At 39.9% G+C, this 25,522-nt stretch overlaps 1 protein-coding gene across 6 annotated transcripts in view; it reads left to right on the top strand.

Moving 5' to 3' along the window:
- The window catches only part of THSD7B (thrombospondin type 1 domain containing 7B), a 370,487-nt gene that overhangs the window by 283,354 nt on the left and 61,611 nt on the right, over positions 1-25,522 (top strand). For all 6 annotated transcript variants that reach the window (XM_065841421.2, XM_071810742.1, XM_071810741.1 and 3 more), the window contains exon 16: positions 7,761-7,939. In XM_065841421.2, coding sequence (XP_065697493.1) covers positions 7,761-7,939 — 179 coding nt within the window. The remainder of the gene's footprint in view (positions 1-7,760; positions 7,940-25,522) is intronic.

The following is a 25,522-nucleotide window of genomic DNA, read 5'->3' as shown; positions in this document are numbered from 1 at the left end:
TAGAGCAGCACCGGTATAATTAAAGCCTGTAGTTAGGTTTCTGATTTAGTGTCGATGAGATGAGGAGGAATTAAGGCAGTGTACTGATGTGAACGTATTGATCTGAGGGGTCACCGTGTCACTCGCCTCCTGTGGAGGTCTCTGTGGGCTCAGAAGCTTCTCCCTGGCTTTACAGTACCTGTGTGACCTGCTCATGAACAAAGGCACTGGCACTCTTTCATACCTCTTGAGGTTGTAGATTAAAGTACTGCGAATGTTCATTTAAAGAAAAAAAAGAAAAGAAAATACAAAGTAAGGTTTTTTTCATGTTGTTAGGAACCTTCTTGATAATATTAATTGCGCATGGATCTAATTGCTTTGTGTTCCTTTCTTCTGCACAGTCATCTGGTGGTTTATTTTGTCTGAAATAAGAGCAGTATTATAATCATATAATCATGGAACAGTTTGGGTTGGAAGGGCCCTTCCCAGCTCCCCCAGTGCCACCCCTGCCATGAGCAGGGACATCTTCACCAGCTCAGGTTGCTCAGAGCCCCATCCAGCCTGGCCTGGGATGTCTCCAGGGATGGTTCATCCACCACCTCTCTGGCCAACCTGGGACAGGCTCTCACCACCCTCAGTGTAAAAAATGTATTCCCCACCTCTAGACTTAGTCTCCCCTCTTTTAGTTATGCACAATGCTTGCTAATTACCGGGAGTCGAGGGACTGCATTAGTGTTTCCCATTCTGTAAAATGGAAACCATCATGTTGCTGTCTGAGGGAAGTTGTCTAAATGAGGCTTGTCTGTGTCTTGGGGTGGCAGCTTGGCAGCTGAAATGAGGTGACATATTGTGTTGACAGTGCCTGATGTCCTGGTTGGAAACTGGCAGGAAGACACTCTCCGCAGAGGGCCCTGCACTCTGAAATTGAGTTTCTTAGTGTGCTCCAGCAGAGCCCGAAGCCATTGACCTTCAGGCTATATATGATTTACTAATGGGGGCAGATATTTTTGATGACGTTTTCCGGCAACATTTCTCCCAGTGATGGACCCTTGGCTCTGGAAGACACTTCCCGCCTGGTCCAAATAGCCCAAGTCTATATTGATCTTCAGAGCACTCTGCAATATACATCTATTTTCAGAGCTACTGTGCAATTGGGCCTCTGAGAGGAGTCAGATGTTGGAGAAATAGGGGAATTTGACGGTCTGTGGACAATTTAATTTTGTCTTCATGATGTATTGCAGAAATGTGATCACCCTTTAAAAAAAGCCTTGCTTTATTATATAAATCTCATAATAATGAAAAATAAACTCGATCTCAGGTTTATTTTAAAAATCTGCTCTTACTGTGAACTGAGTAGCCCGAAGTGCATGTATATGCTAAACAATTCAAAAATGTACAGTGGGATGAGTTTCTTTCCTTATATATGGAAGATGACGACACTGATAGAGGGGAAAAAATAACTACTCAGGTTTGTTTGGACAGAGCAGATGATTTTCCCAGTGGCAGGGTGATGGGCAAAGTATATAGAAAACCACAGCTGAGCTACTACCGTAACTGCTCTCCATCCCAGTGGATGAGTTTTTATTTGAGTAAGGACTTTGATAAGATGTCAGGGCTCCCAAGCAGCCGGCTCAGCCCTGGGCTGCGGGGCAGCAGCCCCAGGAGGATGGGGAATCGTTTCCACAGCTGGTTTTGGAGCCCAGACGGATTTGTGCCGTGGATTTCTGCCTGTCTGCATCGAAAGTTCCCTGCGAGATGAATGTGCACTGTGAGGTCCTATTTATTTGCACTATTTATTTGCACTCAGAAGGCAGCAGACGAGTCTCTCTTCTCCGGAAGAGTTCTCAGCTTGTTCTGCAATCTGTTAAAAGGAATGTGCTAATTAATGGAGATTGCCTTATTTAGTTAAAAGATTAAATACATCAACAATTGCGGTTTGTATGTAACTCGAAGTGTAAGCTTGCAAGTTCTTTAAGGAGGAAAACTAATGCAAAATCAAAGGAAATTAGGAATCACAATGCAAAGTCAGCATCAACCCAACTGCCTCATGAGGATTTATAGAGACTGTGAAATTGAGCAATAAAACCAACCTTTGAATGAATTTCAATAACAATAATGTTGAGCTAAACTTACCAGAGTTTTTTACAAGTCCTCTCTGGTCTATTTAGAATCTATAATCAGTCTGCTACGAAATAACGAGAGCGTGTGCCTCTTTGTTGAGAAGAGCAAGTGGGAATAAATTAGCTAAGGGTCCATTATCTGAGCTTTGCAAAATATTTGATGTGAAAGTTATTTTTGCTGGGTTTTTTGGTTGTGCATTTACTGAATACATTCATTAGGTTATCTCTTAAATTTCCCAGCTAGCAAACTAATAATGCATAAAATATCTCAAATCCTTGCGTATTAAAAAAGAAAAAATATTAAACATTTGTTCCATGGCAGTATTACATTCTTTTCAGATGCAACTGAAGTTATTAGCAACTTTAAGTCTCCCAAACTTATTCTGCTTAGTTTCCTTCAGTTAATAATGTTCTCCCTTGAAGCAGGATTTAAATGTTTGGACCTGGATTGCTTAGGACGATGTGCTCCCCTTGTAGCTCACAAACCTTATCCGCAACACGTTGGGAAAGCCCAGCCATGGAGCTGTGATCAGCTGGTGGAGCTGGTCTCTTCACTACAGTCTGTGCTCAATGCTGGGTTTTAACCTGAGTTAGAACATGGGCTTTGCTTTGTGGGAGATCCCAAAGCTTTCAGCTGCGCAGAATCTGTCGCACCGAGCGCCGTGATCACCAGGTTTCCTTTACAAAGCCTTTCACTATTAGACTTTTCACACCGCATGGATTTACTGGTTTTATTCTCCAGATTTCACAGTCTGTAACCAAATGAATGTAAATATTAATTGCAAAACGAATCAATTTTTTTTCCCCTACCTTTGGTCTGTGTAATTAGAAACATTTCTTCTGCGTTGCTGTCCACTCTGCTGCTGCCTTATTTGTTAAAGGGCGATCTCTTTTATCCTATGGACTCCAAGGGAAATTAGTGGTCTTATTACCGGTGGCAGTTGTGGTGATGCACAGAATTGTCCCTGTCATAGGAGCGACCTTGAGTTTTATGAAGCACCTCAAGGTTTACTAACAAGGGTAGAATGGCTAGAAGTTTGTTAATTGAAATGATGAAATATGTTAGAGAGGATACAAATGAGTTCAAAGCCAATTCAATTAGAAGTGCATCTGTTTCCAGAGCTGCTGGAGAAATGTTTATTTTCAAATCACTTTTAAGTCAGCCTTTTGGAATTCTCTTGGCACTTTTGTACAGACCTTACACCCGCAGCAAATTTATCATTTGGAAGTGCAACAGTCAGGTAGATGCCATTGTCTTATGTTAGCTTGTAAACCTCCTAATCGCCTGCTTCTCCCCCAACGATTGTTTTGTGAATATAGAGAGGGACACGAAGGACACTCCGGCCCCTCGGTGGCTGTCCCTGGTGTGGTACGTACAGAATCTTGTGGGGGTGGAAAAGAAATGGGGCTACTGCAAAACTCCCCGCAACGCTGCGGTACCATCCACAGCCTCTTGGTGCTTCTGTGCTGCTGACACCACCAGCCCATCCTCCTGCTGCCTTGGCTCTTTTGGGTCGCACAGCAAAAATGAGACAAGAATAACAGTTTTCACACCATGTATTCGAGCCTTCACCTTCAACACTCACCAGACCATCATCCTCACTTTATTCATCTACCTGCTGTTGCTTCATCTCTTGGGCTTCCCAGTACATCATAGAACATTTAGGTTGGGAAAGACCTTTAGGATTGTTGAGTCCAATCATAAGATTGTGGGTGCTTTGTTTATTATAGACACTTTAGAGAAGAGACTCCATTTGTGGCTTGTAGAGCAACAAGCACATTGTTCTTAATGAATAAATAATAGTAAAATGAGCTGTGCAGCCTAGGTAAATGCATTTGTTCATCCCATTATGTCGGCAGTGTCTCAGTAGTAAAACAACAGCAATTTAACATAGAAAAGGCTTATTTGATCATCCAGCTGAATTTTTCCTGCCAATTCAGAACTATTCCCAGCAGTATGTTTCAAAGTGCCTATTTAAATATCCCATGCACCAGTGTTTCAGTCGCTACCTCCTGCGAAATCTGTGGCACACAGGAGCCTGCTATTGGTTCAGGTAGGACAGAGGCTCTCATCTGTTGTTTCTAAATTAAATCTGCTTTACTTTAGCGGTATTGAGGATTTTTGAAGAATTTAAAAAAAAAAAAGAGGTTAAGGAAGGTTCAAGAATTATTCTAAGAACATGTGGAAAGCAGACTGAGCAGGGCTGAGGAGAAGGAAACTCAGCATTGAGGAACCTCCATGAATTTTTGGTACTAGGTTCTGCAGATGAAAGGAAAAATGGGGAATGTGATGGTTGGGTGATACATTTAAGGATGACACTGACAAAACCAGCTGAGTAAACTCAGCCTTGAGTTAGTGTCCCTAAGCTGAGCGACAGTAACTCAGAAATGTGTTGATGTCATTTCCTTTATTCATGGTAAGACGTATTTCTCTGGATAATAGACTGAGTGTTGAATTCTTTCTTAGTAGCTGATTTTAATAGCATATCTCCCTCTTTTTTTGTTTGTTTGGTATTATGCACCATGCCAATGCTATGAATTTCATAGGAATGCCAATACTTAGGATTATTGTGGGTGTCCAAACTGAAGTATTTTTAACCCCCTGACAATGACAAACCAGAAAAACAAATACCCTGTTCTCATAGGCAATGGATGAGCTGAGCACAACATTATTTACTAGTTTCTCATAATAATATAGCCATAAAAGCATCCTCTGAGCAAAGGGGATACATCACATTAAGATTTTTGGAGGAAATTTTTTGTTGAATGAAATCTGGGATCCATGGGTATCTTGGCACAGGATTAACCTCCAGTGATTGATAGAAGAAATAATGGCAGGCTGTGAGGAGAGCTTGAGAGAAAGTTATATTCCCATTTTGCTTCTGTAGCATTGTTCAGTATGGAGAATTGGCTTCCTCTGGGCAGTATGGTAATTTAATGCTCTATTAGCTGGCCATTATTTGTTTATACTTAATGTAGTTTAGAAATCTGGGTGAGGAAACTCAGAAGGTCATGAGCTCACCTCTTGGCACCAGGACGCCTTTAGAAATCCTGTGGTTCACTGAGGATCCCCACAGCACTTCCCGGGGATTGAATATAATAGATTTCTTTAGTTTTGTTTGTTATAACTTTTCCCTCCTCTTCCTTATATTTCTTTTAATTCTTTTTGCCTTATATTTCTTTTTTTCTATCTTATATTTCTTATAGAGGTAGTTCTTGAACTGCCAAAAGGCTTAGCCCATTTTACCTTCACTGATAAGTTGATAACCCCTCTGTCTAATCCTACTTTGAAACACGGCACTTTCTTTGTTTCTGTTGAGAGTTAATTACCTAGGCTGTCACGCAGCCCAAGGAAAAATGATATTTCATACGGTGGTGGAACAGAACTCTTTGGAGAACTGCCTGAGAAATGCTTCTCATAAATCTGTCCCGAGAAAATTTCTTCTGTTTATCATAATGTGTTATGAATTGCTTGAGTGGCAACCTAAACAGGTGGAATAGAATATTAGTGGAATGCTTGAGATGCATTTGGGGGGGGAAAAAGCGAGGCTATTTTGAAAATATTTGTATTAGCATGTGCATGGGTGTAATCTCAGATGAGAATTCAAAACATGCAAAGTTGAAATATCTCAAACACGTGGACACCACTGTAATGGATTGGGTAGGAAATAATTAAGATACATAATTCCAGTGGCCCTGGAACTGCAGATGAAAAGGCAACGCAATGTGAGATAAGAGATGAGAGGTAGCAGAGTGAGGAGAGCACACTGTATGGGGACGGGTTGCAGCTGTAGGGAAGAGTTACAGCAGGAGGTGTGGGGAGAAATGATCACGGCTGTCAGGCTTCGGGGTGGCTGCTGTGAGGAGGAGGGAACAGCAGCATCACGAAGGAAAAAGGAGAAATAGATGCTCACTGAGATGAAGGAGAGAACTGCTGGGTTTTCTAGCGTTTTTTTAATGCACTGTTTACAACAACATCATCAGTATTTCTTGTACTCCTAGAAGGTGGTTATTTTCCAGTGGGGGATTGCTAAATAATTCTGACACTTGTCTCGATATTGACTTCAGCATGAAGACCGGGAGGGAGGCAGCGTATTGCTGCTGTGGGTCAGTGCTCAGGATGTAACGTGGTCCTGGTTTGGAGTCAGCAGCAGGTTTGGACACCTCCGAGCCAGTAAATCCGGCCCCGGGGTGGAATATTCTCTGTGCCTCAGCCTCAGTGTTTCCTGGTTGTTGGGGACCGTTGTGTGGGGGTTTTGCAGGGAAGCTGCTTCTAGGTTTTTGGAGGTTTTTTCCCCCTCTGCTGCAGTGACTGTCACCTTTATAGAAAGTGGGGAAACCCTTCTTAAAAGTGCAATCAAATGAGCTAGTTTGGTATTCTGTACATAAGGAATACAGAGGGAATTGTAGTGCAATGAAAACCAAACAGAAGGAAAGGGCATAAAAATGAGAAACATCAGAAATAGGGTAGGGATGAAATTCAGTTATTTCCGTGACCATCATTACCAGCGCTGTCAGAGGGGCAAAGCTGCCCAGAATAAAGGCTGATCTTAGCAGCCACTGGCTTTCATGGTCTAATATGAAATCTCTTTTTTGTTTAAATTAAAATAGGACATACAAACATGACAAGCAGGTAATAGGAACTGGAGGAGAATGAATGCAGCAGGGTAAGCAGGAAGGTGCAGGAGCTATTCCACACTGCCAGCCCGAGACCGGTGCCAGTAATGCCCTGGAGACCCCAAGGTTTTGGCCACTCTCCACTGCCTTTCTGCACCCCAGGAGCTCCACAGCCAGTGCTGGGCTCTGCAGAGTCTCTCTTCCCACATGCCAGCTCCTAAACTGGCTGTGAGGTTGTGCCTGTATGTAGAAATGTTGTTTTTTCCCTGAGAAAACCCTCTTGGCTTTTAATTCAGCAATACATTGACCCTGTAATTGTCTGGTATTCTGATGTTAAGAGGTGGTGATCTTGGGAAGACTTTTATGTCAAGCCAAGTTAAGGTGAAAGCAAAGCTTCAAAATGCTCTTTATGAAACCCAGAATAGGCGAAATATGTGGAATGATGTATAAAGAGAAAAAGCAGAAAAAGGGGGAGGCAGGTTTTACCTGCTTCTCCCAAAAGCAAGTCCCACCACTGCTCCAGTTGGTAAATCCCACCTCAGCTGCCCACAGGTCCCTTGTGCGAGCTCTGGTGCCTCCACCATCCTTGGGTTCTGGGTGCTGGAAGGGAACCTGCAGCTCCCTGCCTGTGCCAGCTCTGGGGATGGCTGGCATAATGCTAAAGAAGAGCAAAATTGAGCTTTACATTTAGTTCTCCAGAAAATATTATGGCCAGATTCTCATAGGGAAGATAGTCACCACCTCTTGGTGACCAGCAGCTTCACAACAAATAGTTTTGTCCACGTGTGTCCTTTACATCAGTCAGATTTGTCACAGCCTTCCAAGTGGTCATTGGACTAAACCAAGTAGAAATTATCTTTACTCACTCCTGTTCTTTACAAATAGTATCATAATCTCATGTTGGGAGAGCATTGTCAGTCTACCAAATATCTTCTCTTTAAGAAGTTCTCATTTGGTGTTGGTTACACAGATTGCAGAGAGACATCAGAGGATCGGAACTGATTAGGCGCGGTGATTAAAACCTTTCTTAAATTTTTGGTTTAGGTTACATTGAAGAACCTTGCACAGTCCCTTGCCCGTTCGATTGCGAATTAAGCGATTGGTCCAGTTGGTCCCCTTGCAGCTCTTCTTGTGGACCGGGGGTGAAAGTCCGATCCAAGTGGCTTAAGGAGAAGCCTTACAATGGAGGTCGTCCCTGCCCCAAGCTGGATCTCAGGAATCAGGTGAGCAGCGTTAAATAGCCAACAGAAATTTCTCTGTGCTTACTGTATTTTTGATTGTGATGAAAAGCTAATGTTCTGGTGAAGAAATTAGAAATAGGAGTTATCTCTGGGACCATACTTCGTGGCAGATTTTGTAGGCAATCCTTGAATTCCTTGAGGATGGAGGAGAAGATGCTCATGTAACAGCGACCTGAAACACCATATTTCTAATATAAAGAAATGTTTATCTCCCAGAGCACAGGGAGCCTTAGATAAATAATCCCACCTGGATAGTGTATAAGCATCAGTGAGCTCAGATGTCATGGATGTTTTAAAAGTCTTCAATTCTCTCTGAGACTATGGTTGCTGCAAAAACATTCGTTAAATATGTATTGCTATTTTTAGCAACATTTCGCTTGAACACAACACAAGTTCCCTTGAATATTAATCTCTGTATATTCAATGTTGAAGTATCCCATCAGAGGAAAGTAATCTCTATATTGCTACTCTCTAAAAAAGATCAGCGTGTATTTAAATGCTATTTACTGCTGTATGCATTTCTGCAAAACTAATAGTGATTTCCTACATTTGCTGATTAATTCTCAGCACTAATTAATGCTGATAAAGTACTATTACATTTTGCCTGTCCTTTATTTCAGATTTGATTATGAAAATTAATAGGACAGAAGCAGTCGTGCTGAAGGGCTTAATATATATATCTTATGAATATATATATAAAAATATGTTGTGTAGTATGCATAGCAGGTCTTCAGTAGTATTCATACAAATATTTGTGTAGTGGCTTGTAGGTGCTAGAGCTGGTGCATCCAGTTGTCTTTCTGTGCAACCATTGGTGCAGCAGTCATGTCCTGGGATGCAGCATCGTTCTAACACCAGATTATGACATTGCTTCATTTTCTTCACAGATTTTTTTGGGGTTTGTGTTGTTGGGGCTTTATACTTTTTTTTTTTTACTGTGGGAAACTTGGTAAATACTTTTTTTTCCTTTTTCTTTATTACTATTTTAAATTCATAGGCAGTAGCCTAACAGAAGCAGTAGGGACTATGGAAGTATAAAACTGCAATAAAGTGCATGTTGTCCATACCTCAGTGCTTTTCTTAATAGATCAGACAGATCACCAAGGAGGCAAAATGTAATCCCATCATAAGTTGTATGGTTACAATAAGTTCCTTTGTAATGAAAAGATACTGGGGCTTGTTACCCATCGACACAGCAGACTACTTCCATTAAAAGTAAAATTATTGCTATAAAGTGTTGCCTATTCCCACACACATTAGCTTTGCTAATTTCCAAAAGCCTTTCAGAAGATATTAAAGGAAAGAAGTTGTTTAAACTTGGAAATCACGTTTTTGTACAGTTTATCGGTGCTTGCAAAGTGCCATGGCTGGGATTAATAGAAATGTGGCTGGTGCTTTTTACCTCTTTACTGGGAACCACACATCTTGATCTAAAACCCATTGAATTCATCAGAGGGATTTCTGTTGTGGGCTCTAGTAGTGACACCTCAGAATGGGATTAAGGTCTGTTCCTTTAGGTTTGTGACTTTTTGGTTTTTGGGGTATTTTTTTTTTTTTGTCTGGTTGGTTTTTGTTTATTTTTGTTTCTTTGCCTTGAATTGGATCAGATCCTATATATTTCAGACCTTTTAGGATAAAAAGAAATTGTCGTCCTAATGAGTAAAAAATATATATATATATATGTGTGTGTGTATATATATATGTACAGTTAGATATACACTCATATACACATATTGTGCATGTGTGTATTCATTGCCTCCCCAAGCGCTTCTCAGCCTTTTGCACAGTTTGGAAAGGGTTTTACTTTGCACCCACTGGGCTTGGGCTTCCAGCACAGATTTACACCCACCGAGGTCCTTCAGCACCTTCCAGCCTGCACAAGTCACCCACCCAGACGGTAAACTCAATTGGCTGCTCCTGCTGGGGTTTAGCTAAGCTGGACACATATCATGACTGCAAGGCAGATCATCTTCTGTTTTCTCTGCTCTGTGCAGTGTTTAAATCCTAGAGAAAATCCCTATAGATTCTTTGTGTGTAAATATTTGACATGCTAATTATTTTTTCTATAATTTAGGTTAAATAGCTGAAGTAAAATACTTGCTTTTCTTTGGTATCAGACATGAGGAAGCCAAATCACCTTGGTGCTGAGATTTGCTCTTTCACTGACTACTGTGTTATATTGTGTTTTATGCAGTTGATAAAGACATTAGATAACGCAGAAGCAATAATAAAACTCCTCTAGGTGCCAGTGGATTTCCTTTATTATATCCTCCAGTATTTTCTTTTATTATTCTTTAATTATTGCTTCTTAGCTTGTGTCTTGTTATTGCTTAATCAATTACTATGGAGAACCCTCCGTTTTCCAGTGTCTTATAATTAAAGCCCTCAGTCAGTCTGGGTCTTTTTCTCGTTAAGCCAAATAATCTTTTCAGCCTCATCTTGTGAAGGGTGTTTTCTAGGCTTTTTGGCAGACCCCCTGTGTCTTTTTTCCCAATACCTTTCAGTTATTTGACATAAATTTAGCTACGGAGAATGTTATTTGAAACACTATTTCAGCAATTCTCTCTTACCATTCCCACCATGTGCGGGGCCCTGCCAATACAGGTATTTTAGCAAAGCTACTGCCTTGGAGAGACGGGCAATTTTCATGATCAAAACAATTTATTTGATGAATATGAGTAATTATTTGAGTCACATAAACTGTTTCATAAAAGACTTTCGTCCTAGAGTCAGTTCAGTCAGCACAGTGCAGCTTGTTTCTGTATTTAGGACAGAACTTTTTAGCGGAAGTTTGATTTTATACAGAGGCAATGACACATCCTATTACTCCATGATATTCCATGGGTTTTATGCTCCTAATTCCACAGAGGTTTTGGCTCTTCTGGAGTATCTCAAAGCCATTCTTTTGGATGTCTTCATCCCCACAGGCCTGTAGAGCATCTCAAGGAGTCCACTCCTTTTGCAGTAGACGCGAGAAGTAAACTCCGGAGAATTAAATCAGCTTTTATGTATTCTTATTATTGTAGTCGAAGGACTAGGTTGAACCCTTCCAGATTTTATTCCAGGTTGTTATTTTCTGATAGAGGTGAAAAACAGTTTACATGTGCTGTAAGCACTTGGTATTTTGATATAATCACTTGATTTGATAGAGTCGTAAATTTCCTCTGCGTTATTGCCCTGTGAAATTAAAAGATGAATTACAATATATGGGGAAGAGATGACAGTATTTTAATGCAGATCATGTAATGTGTTGAATTACATCCTTCTTGTACCGCTAAGTGTTTGGAAGTTGTTGAAGAGTTGGCTAACTACATTTTGCTCCATCTTTTAAAGAAAACGGGCATTGCATGGAGAAGCTGTGCAGCTCTTATCTAAGGATATGATTGCTTCTGAGCAGCAGATTGGATTATGGGGTCAGCTGGCAGATGTTCTTGGCAGTGCAATGCATGTTAAAAGAGGTGTAGCATTTACATTTTCCTATTTCTGCTCTTATTTGAATGCACTTACACAGCACGCCGTTGCTAAGCTATTTAATATGTAGTTCTACATGATGAAAGGTTAAATATGAGTTATGGGGTGTTTATTGCTTGAATATTCTTTTATAGGTTTTTCAGGATTACTACAAGAAAATGCATCTTATTTTAAAGACTCGCGGATTCCAAGGATTATCTTTTTATTGATTGCTCTAATATATATTCTTGTCAAGATTTTCCCTCCTTCTCCTTCCTCCCCCTCTCTCCCTTACTCGGTCCTGCTAAAGGACAAATATCATAGCAAGTAGTTTATTCCCTTTATATATACTGTATGCAGTTCAGCAAACATTTCTAAAGGGTTGGGAGCATTTGTAAAAGCAGGCATAGCAGAAAAAACATGTAATATATTTGAAATTTAAACTTACTGCTCTCTTTAAAATGAATATTTTATTCTTAATGACATTTTCCAATGTTCGCTCTAGAATATGAGAAATGCAGACACCTTGCACATTACAATTACTTTTCCTGAAATTGCATACGAAAGTTTAACGAGAGGGAAACGGAGGACAGTGGAACATTTACAGATCGGATTTCTGAGAAGCAGGTGTATGAATTTCTGGTAACCTTTCCATAGAAGATGGCTGGTTTAGTCCTACTTGTGCTTGAGACACAACAAATTTTTTTGGTCAGCTAAAAATGCATTTAATTTCTTTTCAAAAGTGAAAATCTTAGAAAATTATAGGCTTTAAAAACTCACTATTAGAATGTAGAAGATTGGATGGGCTCAGAGACCGCTCTTTGCAAGGCAAAGCTGGGCTTGGGCTACAGGATGGCGTGTATGTGTGTGTGTGTGATATCTTTCCTCTTTCCTAATTTGTAATGTTAGGAGAGGTCTGTTCTGGAAAAGCTTTTTGGTAAGATGGTTCCAGGGCTTTTCACACTCTTAATTTCCCCCTCAAAAAATGCAAGGAAAACCAGTACAGAGGTGTGCAGAGTAAAGTTGGACTTGCCCACATTCAGTAGCCATTACTCAAGGTGATTTTTGGTTCACATTTACTAAGCTAAAATTTCCATGATCCAAAAATTCCTTTAGATTGTATCAGAGAAACTCTACCTAAGGAAGAGCAAGGGAGCGTGGCTTATCATAAGACTCTCTAGTGAAACAAAGTCAATTCTTATTTAGGTAGGTGACTGCTCTCAGAGCAATCATTTTGCGTACAATGAAGTTTCTGAGTAAGCAGTGTATAACACTACAGTATTTCTCCTGTTTTCCTTTGCATTATATTCCTGTCCTTACCTGCTGACACAAAATATTTGCAACCTCTTTCATTTCTCTTTGTCCCGTCTCTGACTGTGAGTTGTTGAAATAGTATTTATTCTCTTGAGTGTGTTTGACTATAAAAGATTTTATTTTCATGCTTCGTTTCAGTGCAATACTTGGTTGTTCTCTTCTTTTGCATAAATACGTCTTTTACACATCCATACGTGTGTATGTATATGGGTATGAAGCATTTTCAAAACTGTTTGGCTCCTGTGTTAGAAGCTGAGCTTGAACTTGACATTGTTCATTGTTATCACTGAATTAGCTCACATTCAGTTGCTGGATGGTGAGTTGCGTGTGTAACCCCTACCTTTCAGTATCAGAAATTGGTCTTCAAGAATATCAGTAATTATGTATTAGCTATAAATAGCTCCCGCTTAAATCACTTCTTTTGCAATATAGATCTCTAATTGTCAGGAAAGTCGCAGAAGTTTTTCGAGGCACTCATAAAATCTCTTCCTCTCGCACATTTGAGCTGCCAGGAGTTCATTCCTGAGCCCAGTCCTGTGCTGCTGTCCCCGCAGCATCGGCTGGGGAAGATCCGATTGTCTGGCATGCCAGGAGACGGCTGACCTGTATTCCTCTGGCGCTGTCTATCAACGCTCATTTGCTTCATGTGCAACTTAACTTCCAGAAACCAAAATCCTATCCTTAATCTCAGTTTTACCTTCAGAAGGTCTGATTTCCTCCCACTCAGCCTTAAAGTAAGGAATTACGGCAAGGAAAGCATTTGTCCTCTGATTCTAGTGCGGTTTTACAGTATCATAAAAAATGACAAGTTTTTATGCTTGCTGCACTAATGCGGGAGAATTTTCAGTGTCAAAAATAGCAAAACCCACCTGGTTTCCTTACACTTTTCTTGCTGTGACTGGTGGTTTTGATATGAAACAGTAATTTAGTTCATTAAATGAGCTGAATCTGTGTACCATGAGCCCTATCTCATCTTCCCAAAGCGAGTGTCTGGAGTCTGCCCCGTACGTGGGTCTGGCTTTGCTTCCTAAGGAAAACACAAACATTTCCCGTCTGGTCCTTCAGGATAATAACCCAGTAGCACCTACTCTGATTCCCAGCATGTTTTATTTTTGTGTGCAGCTTCAGTAGGTATCCACAATTGGTTTTCATTTCTCCTGCAGGTTTTCTGTTGAATAAAGAGTCATATAAACATATTTCCACAGTTGCCACCCGTGAACATCTTTAGCCTTGCAAAAATGGAAGAGTTTTAACGACTTCCTCCAAAAGTATTTTTTCACTTGGCTTTTTTTCCTATATAGCTGCTTTAAACTTCTCTTTAATAATAATGCATATTGATATATGGTGTAATGCTATTTTCTCTAATTGTGAGAGTACATTTACACTTCGTGAAATTAAATATTATACAATGCCAATCTCCCTATGACTCTGAATCCACAAAAATTAGCAGCCTCGTGCTAATTGATTAAACTACATTTTTCCGCCTAATGCAGTCCCTACTGAGTTCTTCATGAAATATGTATCAAAGCAGGACTTTTTACACTAAAAGCAAGTGAAACGTTTGCATCTCTTGAACTGAAAATTTATCCGTAATTATGTCTGATCTAAATACAGAGCTCCTGTGTTTGTTGCTGAAGAGAGGATTTATTGTTTGATATGATAGCACGCCACAAAATATAGTGAATAACAGGAGTTATACTAAAAGTACTTTGTCCTGTTTATTTCTCTGCGGAGGAGATAGAATTAAATGGAAAAATCAGCCATAGAAGGTTGGGTGGCCCAGTGGAGAAAGTATTAGTATTTCACCTAAGGAACTGAGCTTAAATTGATTTGGGCAATATTTTTTAAGGAAAGAAGTTTGGTTTGTGCTGAATCTCTGGTGGACAATATGTCATGTTGAAGGACCAGCGCACACTACGTGTCATAAATCAGTGTGACAGCGTCTAACACCGAGACTGAACTTATTCTTGCTTGTCTCTGTCTTAGGAGCAGGAGAACACAAAGGATTGATGCCTTGGTTATTCCTTGGCAGCAGATTTAATCTTGGGCGTTGTTTTTCCCCCTCCTCCCTGTTATTTAGAAAGTTTTCTGTTTCTGCGTAGTTTTACACCATAATTGGGTCGAAGTTTTGGGTTCACAGTCTTTAAGGAAGGGGAAATGCTGCATAACACTTAAAATAGGGACCTAGCTTCTGTTCTAATTGGAACAAACCCAGGAATATTCAGAATAAAAAATGTTGGTACGTCTTCACCTTTTCATGTGGTAGGAGATGTGAAAAAGAGCTATTTGGCATGATGCATTTTATCACATGTGACTTAATCTTCAGTCGGAGTGAATTACACAGAGGTATCTCTTTTCTTGCTTTTGGCAAGTTAAAAGCAGATTTTGACATGTTTTCTTTCTCTTTACTCTCTCTTGTAATTCCTTTCTGTACAAAATTGGTTTCCAAAATATTACCTTGTTGATTACAATGTTGAAATTTCTTTTGAAATAGATTCTAAGTCAAGTAATGAAGTCAATGACAGTAATTTCTAGTTCTACAGAGCCTGCCATGTAATAACTCCCAAACCTTTTTGAAGTGTGAATGCAAGTAGATATTGGTAAGATGTTGAACAGGAGTGAACTGAGCAGATCTGTCCAATCTGGGATGTTTGTGTGTGCAACGCGAATTGCAGTGGAGAGCGTCCAACCTGAGCAAAGGTTGGGTTGGACTGAGTTGGGTTGGATTGAGCTGGTAAATAAGCTACCGGCATTGACCTGATTTAGCATCGACTACTGTCAGAAACCAGGGTGAGGCTTTTCTGGCAACAGGCTTTAAGAAAGGACATCACAACAGTCTGCCTGATGTTGAGAAAACTGCAGTAAAGAGATGAGTTTATAGGGCAGAATATCTCATACATCCTTTGGCCATCCAAATATCTCTGTGTCTTATCCAGACCTTTACACTGAGCTCTTCAGCGTTGGCTCTGCTAGGATGTAGCTCCAACTGGGTTATAAAATTTTGGTCACTTTTAAAATTTTTCGAGTGGACAGCAGTGTCTTTTAGAAGGACTAAATTTTCTCCTAAATATATACCAGGTTCTGCATGTCCGCAGTTTAAAGCTGACCACATTCAGGTGGTGTCTTTATGGTTAGAGGAGCAGAGTTTGTTAAAGGTGGTCTGACTCACCTGCATGCTGTGAACGTATCCTGAGCATTCATAGTGGAAAATTCATGCTTTCTGACTCTCCTTTTTGAATAAGAAAGAATAATTGGAAATGAAGCTGCTGTTCAAACAGGAGAATGGACACAGAGATGTATGTATGCTATGTGAATTCATCCGTCAGAGCTACTGAGAAGCCCAGGGACACTTAGGCACCTCTTGTGTGATGGTCCTTGAAATAACCCTGGTCTTGCCTTTTTTAAGTATTTAATATCACTGTGTTGTTCCGTCTACAGCAGTTAGCATTGATTAATACTTAACAAGTATTAATATTTTTCCTGCTGCAGACGTTTCTTGTTCAGTTCGCTTTGTTTTATGCACTGTACCTGATTGATGGGATCAGGAATGGATTTTATTTTCTTTTTATGTTGTATAATTGGTTTCCTCCTCCAAGACAGCAGAAGAAAAAAGCTCAAATGACCTTCTGTATTCCTCTTGATCTCTCCTCTGGAATCCTTTCCTCTGGATGGATTACACCGAGCTTCCCATCAGCTAAATGTGTGCGTTTGAACTGCAGGTTGAATACATGAATGTCCCATCTTTTTTAGGTGACACCATCAGGATTGTCAGCGTTACCAGATTTCTAGCTGGAATATAAACCACTTGGAGATTTTTGTTTTCAAGGCCCAATTACAGCTTTCTGAGCGTTTGTCAAAGACAACTCCTATGTCAGGGAGGTCTGTCCTTTGCAAGGGCTGTTTTCCAAAAGTTGGAATTCATTCTAGTCACATGCAAGTGGGTTTGGGGAAAGGAAGGAGAAATTACAGCTGTCCCCACTGTAGAGCTGTCTGGGGCCCTCCCTGCCTCCTCATGTCCCTGCTTTAGCTTGGACACTAAGAAAAGAGTTGCAAGTACAAGTTTGGATGAATTCAGCTAATCCTACCTTGGTGCCTATAGATCATGACACATCTTTGTGTTATAAATGTGTTACAGGCTATAGCCAGCGGTAGAAAAAACTGAAGGCAAGTGGATTTTTGTGTAGGAATGAAACGCCAAAGGATAGATTCTTCTTCTTCAATAAGATGTATATTATGTCCTGTCTAGTTTTATTTACTGCTTCTCACTTGAGGAGTGCATAAATCAGCACTCCTGTGTAGTCTGTTGTGATTTATTGCCTAATTAAAAGTTATGAGGGCTTTTAATCTGTCTATAATTTGTATTATTTTTGAGTCAACTGTTTCCCATATTGTAACTTAAGTAGGGAACATGCATTATTTTATGAAGGGAGCGTTTTGTGAGCCCTCATATTCACTGACAGATGCCGCGCACAACGGTGTCTCAGATGTTCCAGATCAACTTCGGAGTTCGAACTCAGAACCAAAGATAATTAAATATTAGTGCTCTTAATAAAGTTTACCCAGCATCGATTATAGTTTGATGGCAGATATAGTTTATGTGTTTGTTAGAGTTACAGATTAATTTTAAGAGGGATGAGACTCATTTGTGGTTTGACAATAAGCAGACGTTAGCTACACTTTAATAATTTAAAAAACAGGCTTAAAATGGTTATTTACATTTTAATGGAGAATTAATTTCGCTCTAGTACTCAACCACATGCTGTTATTGAAACAACAGAACGACCATTTTTAATGTTTTGCTTTAGTTTGGTTGTCGGGTGATTGGTTTTTTTGGTTAGTAGGCTACTGTTGTGGTTTTTCCTTGATTAAGGCTATAACCAGCATGAATTGCAAAACCGGCTGTTTCTCCACATGACTTTCTGTTGAAGAATAAATACAGCGTGCAAACTTCAGCTTTTGTCTCGGAATAGCAGAGATGGCTTGAGAATTTCTGCAAAATTCAAAAAATGTTAACTGAGCAGTTTTGAGTTGCATGTTTCAGAGCATTTGTCCAATTTGAACTTTAGGTTTATCTCCTTGCTCAAAATTATTGTTTGAAAACATGTGTTAGTTCCACTAGCAAAGCTTTGTTCAATCCTGGCATTATAGATTCCAGGTAAAAAGATGTGATGTCAGTTTGGATGTCATTGATGGCAAGGGCTCTTTGCCGTGGGTTTTGGCAGGAATAAGAATTTATATAGCTGAGAGTCAGCTGCCCTCTGTTGGTTAGTTCAGCCGTGCTGTGGTTTCATTTGTGCTTCTTGTGACTTGTGGTGGGGTGGGTGGAAAGAGCCTTCAATGGGTCTGATCATGTGTTTGAAATCAGAGGGGTCCCTCTGCTATTGCACCCCTGCTCGATGCAGGTGTAACCGTGCGAAATGCTCAGCTTCTCTTAACTTGGCTTTTGGATTTCTTACAGAACTTTGTATGTAATTGTCACCGTCTGAAGTGTTTCTGAAACAAAAATTGGTGCCTGGATTTTTTTAAACCCTTTAAAATATTATTTCAGAGTCATTAGTAGAAATAATGAAATTCATTTTTACTTTATTAAAATTGTTTGCTATAAAATCATGTAGAAAATGTTCCATGCCACGTTGGATAAAACCTGTAGCTGTCTTTTTGATATTAAAAAAGACTCTTATTCTGCAGGAGTTTGAGACTTGGACAATTATTATTAATTAGTATGAACTTTGGCAATTAGAAATGTTAAACCAAAGAATATCTGTCAGCTCTGCTGGTGGGTCTACATTAAACAATTTATTCCAACATCTGTTATGTTTAAGTGTCCTTTATGCTCTTACAATTCAGTCTTAAATTATGACTTTCAGCTTTAAATTATGACTTTACTAAAAAAATGAGGATTTTTCCTTTTTTGAGTAACTGACATTATGTGGTTCATGAACTTTCTAATTAACTACCAGGCATAAGGATATTTTCCAGCTTGTTCTGAAGAGTCTGAGTAAAAAGAGTAATGTTGAAAAATAGTTAAATTCAGCAGTCTCTTCTAAGCAAGACTTTGAAAAGTAATGAAGTCGTAGGCCACTTTTATAATGTCTTATTATATATGTATTTAACTGGTGAAAATAATGAATATGCATTTGTTAATGCTGTTACACAGCGCTCTATTTAATACATGGAGTTTGGGTTTTCGTTCGGTTCTCAGTGGATAAGGAGACGTGTGCTCCTCGGTCCGTGCTTTCAGGTAACACAGCTGCAGTGACCGGACTTTCCTGGGGCACCTCAGCTGGCTTAGGGTTTGGTGGCAATGCTTAGTGGTCACTGAGTCCCACAGTCTGGCCCTTTATGAGTGTGCAAGTTTTCAAAATGTCTTAAACCCAATCTGTTGCCTTCATTTAAATTCAGCATACTCTCAAGTGGCCATCTGGAACATGTATTTGTATATGTAAATCATTCTTTTGACAGCTAAGTGGTACTATCTTTGCTGCTGTTAATCCAGTTATTAAGGAATTATTCCTCTGTAAGTAGGAGCCAGACCCGGATCAAAACGTGTATTCTTCATCACGAGGGTGCTGAGGCCCTGGCACAGGCTGCCCACAGCAGCTGTGGATGCCCCATCTCTGGAGGTGTCCAAGGCCGGTTGGATGGGGCTTTGGGTGACCTGAAGGTGTCCCTTCGAGTGTCCCCATCGATGATCTTTAAGGTCCCTTCCATCCCAAACCATTCTACGATTCTATTTTATGATGGTTTGCATGCTAAATTTTTACCTGCTTTCAATTCTGCTTTGGTTCAGCACGCAGTGTAGTTAGAGTTTGATTTACAAGATATAACCACATTGCTTTTTAATAAGGCTCAGATCTTGCTAATGCTACAGAACGGAGGATTTGGTTCCCTCGGGGTGGTCACAGCGAGGGGCTGCGAGGCGGCGCACCCGGTTTGGAGCCTAAAGTTTCTAAATGCATGGGCATTGATGTTTTTCTTTCGCATTGCTTTTCCCCAGCTAGTAGCTGGTTGTAAAGTTGGATAGTAAATAAACAGATTTATATTTGTTGGAACACAAACATCAGTGAGTACTTTAGCAACTAGAGTAGCAATAGATATTCATTAGAAAATCCATTGGAGAAATCAATTATACTTCGAGTTTGTCTTGTTGAGAGAATGAAAGTACTCGGCCCATGTAAACCAGATATTACTCGAGTGATCAGCAGGTGGGCAGACAAATAGGCTTTATGGATAGTCTCACAGGTGAGTAAAATAATAAGAAGAGATTAATTTTCTATTCTGTGTGTTCCCAGAGCAGCCATTGACAAAACAACTGGGTTTTTTTGAGAATGAGACACGGAAGATTGTATCTTACACTGCGCAGTATGTACACAACTCATCAGTCCTGACAAAGAAAAGCGATGATTAAACTCAATCAGATTAAACATTTGCATATAAAAGAGGTTTTTCTTAATATTCATTTCAGGTCAGTGTTTGATAAATGACTCGCAGATTTTCATCAGCATTCTCATGTCTCCATTTTTGCATAATAAGTGTCCTCTCAGGAGCTGTATGCGAACAGCAGCATCTTAACCATAGTTACTTATCACACAGGAGATTCAAAGTACAAGTTGTATTTGGGTCATATCTGCACGCTAACCTCAGGAATTAATCCCAGCCAGAGGAAGAATACATATTTTTAAAAATCCATTTCCTTGTTTTCACCCTGTCATAGTAATGTGTAGTGTACCCCGGTACCCGAAGGCTTAGCAAGGGGAAGCAACACAAATGGTTTCTTAAGTCTTTCAGATAACACTAAAATGTTTACTTTATTTGAAGTAAAATGTTCATTTTAGACAGATTTCTTTTCGTCTCTATACTATAGCTTAGAAAAAAACTAAACCTTTCTATCAGGTCACACCACCTGTTAGACCGTGCAGAGCTCTCCCACAGCTGATTCCGTACACCCGATTTCTATACAAAGGGATGAAAATTCATTTGCAATCAGAGCTAGAGAATAGTTGAGGCATGAAGGGTGTTGATTTTTGTGATGGCCCTGTGTTTAAAACCAAGGATGGGACTCTTTCAGTTCCTAATGATGCTCAGGGAGTTACTTCATCTTCATGTCCGGCTGTGCCAAACAACATCAGGCAGTCACTCTTCTCACAACACCCCCTATCAAAAGCCTGCACTTAGAACTTAATTATGAGAAATCTGAGTGCAGATCCAGGCTCTGCATGGCTATTTCTTCTTTCCCCTCTGTAATTCACAGCAAATCATCTGTACCCAAGCTGGTGATGGGCGCTTTGTGAGGGCCAGGACATGCCCTGCCTGACCAGGAGGGATTTGTGGCAGCTTTTTGCTTCTGGAGCGTGCCCATAAATCCGAGGCATATTATGTGACAGCAGATGCAAACACCGATTTTATGTCCTGTCTTCCAGCTAGTATTTTTCTAACTACTGTGTTATTCTAAACAAATGTTATCTCTGTAGTCTCTGGCTTAACTCTCATCATTTAATTAAATAAAGGCAAATTCCAGTTAACTTTTAAGAGACGTAGAACTGGGTCTGCTTTTTTAGAGTAGTATTAATTTACACAACATTTCTGTCTGTTCGGTGAAGGTGAGAACTTTGATCCAAGTCATACATAAAGCCCTACAAAGTGCTCTCCCTATAGAATCGTCAGTTGTTTCGTATACCAGAAGTTTGCGTATTTATGCTGGATTCTGATCTCATTTACAGACTGGGTAACAGATGAAGTTTGGCTCTAAAAGCAAAAAGAATATTTTGGCTTGAACCGATGTTTATCAATGGAGTTAATAATGAAAGGAACAGTCAGTCTCCTCCACATGCTTCCCTGAAATGTGTCCAATAGCATTTGCAACGCTATTGGAGCATCTTTTAAATGGTGAAATAGGGAACATTTGTTACTTAAAAAAGGTTTTGTGTACTGCGAAGGGAAAAATACAAAAGTTCGGAGCATATCTCAAAGTCACACGAATGTAAAGTGCTCTCTGGATTGTATTGCAAGCATCTAAGGGAAAGGAATATGCTTCCCAGGAAGGAATTACAGCAGGACCAGGTAAGGTCAGAATAACCTGAGAGAATGTAATTTTATTTAAAGTAAAGTGAAAGTATTGCTGACATCTGTACTTCATGTTCCATCAGTTTAAGTTGTAGCTTCATTTATAGTACTGCCCCTCCATTAAGTTCTGCGAGAGGGGAAAAAACCATTTAAGTATGGTGTATAACTTGCGGTGTGTAAATAGATGTTTGTTAGGGGAGACGTCCATTTTTGAGTTTTACCTTGTTAAACTGTTGCTGGCTTTTGTTGTTGTATTTGATGTGTATAGGGGTAACTAAATTATTAAAAGTAATCTGTCTTTCCTCTTTTGGTAGCTGGTCATTTTAACAGTTTTTAAATCCTTGTAAGGAAACTGAATGGAAAGTCTTGAGTTAAATAAGCTTCTTCCTATTTCCATTAAATTTAATTGGTTAAAACTCCTGTGGAAACCAAAATGGGACACTTTTTGATGCTTCCACACCAGCCTTGCCCGCTTCCTAAACCAAAGCTGTTGGCACTCAGTGTTGCAAACAACACTGACTGGAATAAAAGAAGCATTTGACATCTAGACGTAGTTACTAAGAACAAGGTTGTTGTGGTTGCTTTACTTATTTATTTATAATGACATTTTGTAACAATCTGTAAAAACCAATAATTTATCTTAATGGCATTAAATCAGTCATTGCTTGAGTCAATTTCTCTTTTCTTCAATATCTCAGAACTACCTAAACCTGGTTAATAAAGATAACTCTCTGTTTGGTTCCCTCTTCCAACTGAAGGTTTGTGCGAAAAGGAATGTGTGATCAGCCAGGGGGAGGTGCAGCAGGTATTACGCCACCTTCTTCCAGGTTCACACGTGAAACACTTGTGGCATTTTCAGAGAACACAGGATTAATTTCTCCAACATAGTCACCGGAATTGCAGGTAACTGTATTGGCCAGTTGAAAACGGTATTCAACTCTGCCTTGGCACCAGGCAGGTGATCGGCATTACTCTGGTGGAAAGGCTGGCCCGTGCTCTCCTGTTTACAAACCTCGCCATTCCCAGACTGAGTGGATGCGTATTCTTTGTTTTGTCTCGTCTTTGCTGAAGTTTCCATTAGTACTAAAAACTCTGCTCTCTCTTATTTTCTTGCATTGCAGACTTTATAGGGAGAAAACATCTGTAATGATAAGAAAGCCATCCCTCGCAGCTCTCTGTTTCCAGACATACCAAGCCCTTTTAGCCTCTCCTGGCAAGACAGGAGCTTCAGTCTCACAACCACCCTGATGATTCTCTGCCGCGTTTGTTGCTGTTTGAGTTTGCAAACTAAGCACCCACATTTTTACACACTACACCAAAGAGGGTCTTAGCGAGGCTTTGTGAAACACTGGTAATTGCATCCTATCTTGTAGGGAAATTCTAACATAATACCATCCTGGATTGTCTTTTCTTCTGCTTTATTTCGCAGCCACATCACATCATGTTTCATCTTGCGATTACCCCCTGTAGTTTCCCAAGGCTGTTTTTCTCTCTTTAGTCTCCAAATATGTGATCCGCTTTCCGTACTGCTGAACTGACACCTCTTTCTGGTACTTCGGTCCACATGCCACGTGGTTCTTGCTCCACACTGTTCCACTTCTCTCTGTATACAGATGTAATGTGGCTTCTGGTCTTCAGCAAAATTTTTAACCGGACTACAGCTATTTGTGTGCCAGTGTAATTGGTGAAATATTAAAAACGCCTGGCTCTAAGACCAGTGACACTGATAACTTCCCGCCAACCTGACGTTCCCCATTTAACATTGCTGTTACTGTCCTACCTCCAGCAGTTTCAGGCCAATTAAAAATTTCTGTACTAATCCCCCATCTTCTTCAATTTAACTAATAACTTCCCAGGTGACAGGGCATTAGAGCTTTACCAAAATCAGACAGCTGAGGTTGGTTTAATTTCCTTTCTCCAGAAAGTGCGTTGTCTGCACCAAAAAAGATGTCAGATTAGTTTTCTGTGCCTTACCTGTGTTAAACTCATGTGGTATTTCCCCAAATTATCTTAGCTTCCCTGGCTTTGATTATTCTTTCCTTAAAAATTGTTCTCAAGTTCTGCTGCTGAGCTTAGAGTAAAGGGCTTTTAGTTGCTCTGCTAATTATTTTTCCTCTTTAAATATAGATATGACATTTTTTATTATAAATTGAGATGTTGTTCTTGTTTTGCTTGATTTATTTAAGCTTGCTACCCCATGTGGAATTTCCTGTGCCTGTTCTTTCACTAGTCTGGGTGGAAATTACTTAATTCCTCATTTTTGCACATTTGGTTTCTTGAGATACACGTTCATCCCAGCCATTACCATCATTGACTTCAATGAAGCACGCATCTGTGTAATTTGCAGTTACCTCCTGTCTTTAATCTGCAGTCCAGCCTCGCTGTGCAGTAGCTGCAGTTTGCAGGTTATCTCTTCATGTAGCCAGCAAATCTTTGGTTGCTTGTTTTAGTGTCTTCCGAAGCAGCTCCCTGGGCTGGGCTTCGGTACCTGTGTCCGCTCTGCTCCTTGGCCGTTGCCAAGCTCAAGGTGGAGCTTTGCTTTGGTCCTTCCTTCAACTCCAGGTGAACTCAGTTATCCCCAGGGGTCATGCTCTGTCTATTGGTCTATTTGACAAGGGAGGACTTGGCACACTACCTTCGAGTTTTTTGTCTTCTTGAGAAATGGATCCCTGTGAGTGGTGGCATCTGACTTGGAAAAACTCCGGTCTCCATCACCAAGCAGATCTTTCAACCTCATGATCAGTGACTTTCCTGCCTGGTTCCCTTGCCGTGCAGAAGTTGCCCTTTTGATGCCAAGAATTGTGACTGAAAATGCCAGCTTGCCTTTTCTAAGGGTTCTGCTAATGTCAGTTAATACTTTAATTTAGAATTGGCATATAATTGGGTACTCCCAATTATTTTTATAACCAGTTCTTTTATTCCTTTTACATATCAAAAAGAAATCTAGAATAGTATTGCCGCCTTGTTTCAATGGCTGAATTAACCTGTCACCGACTGCTTTTGGGAATATCTGGTTCTAGTATTATTATTAGCAGCATTTGTTCTCCCATAAATGAGAAGTCTTATTAAAAAATAGCTCTCTAATAACACTGCTTTTATATTGAAATCCAGCTCTGAAGTTCTGTAGTGCGTTGCCCTCCAGCATCGTCACAATGGAACCGTCACAGTGTTCCTATCTGCTCCCCAGATAATTCAGCCTGGTTTTGATAAACTTCTTCAATAATTTAATTCACCTCACTGAGTCTCATTTACCTCTCACTCTGGTGAATCTCCATGACTTGAGGTAAGTCCCTCCTGATTTATGTGTCTGTAAGAAGAAACTTAAGCTAGCTAAGTGTCATCTTTATTTAAAGCCTTGCAGAGCTGTGCTCTGCTCCTTTTCAGCAGGTAATGCAAATGTTTGTATTTATTTCCTGATGCATGAATTGTAATTTGCTGGGGGAGTTTAGACTTTTCAATAATACAACTGAAGCAATATTTCAATACAAATTTTGACTTAGTATTTGTGTGGGTATTAGGCTGAACACGAATATACACAGAAAAAAAAACAGAGAAAAAAATGAAGGCATAAGCTATGTTGAAAGTACACTGCGTGCTTACTTATTTTGATTGTTCTAAATACCCTTATTTAAAAAAAAAAATCATAAATTCAGGAAGAACTTCCAATGGTCAGTTCAAAGGAAACCCACACATAAGATACTGAGATGACTTAAATCCTGTTCAAATGTGTAGAACCCA

This window comes from Patagioenas fasciata, chromosome 7 (genome assembly GCF_037038585.1).
Source record: "Patagioenas fasciata isolate bPatFas1 chromosome 7, bPatFas1.hap1, whole genome shotgun sequence".
Taxonomy (NCBI): domain Eukaryota; kingdom Metazoa; phylum Chordata; class Aves; order Columbiformes; family Columbidae; genus Patagioenas; species Patagioenas fasciata.
This window is presented reverse-complemented; position numbering and strand designations above follow the sequence as displayed.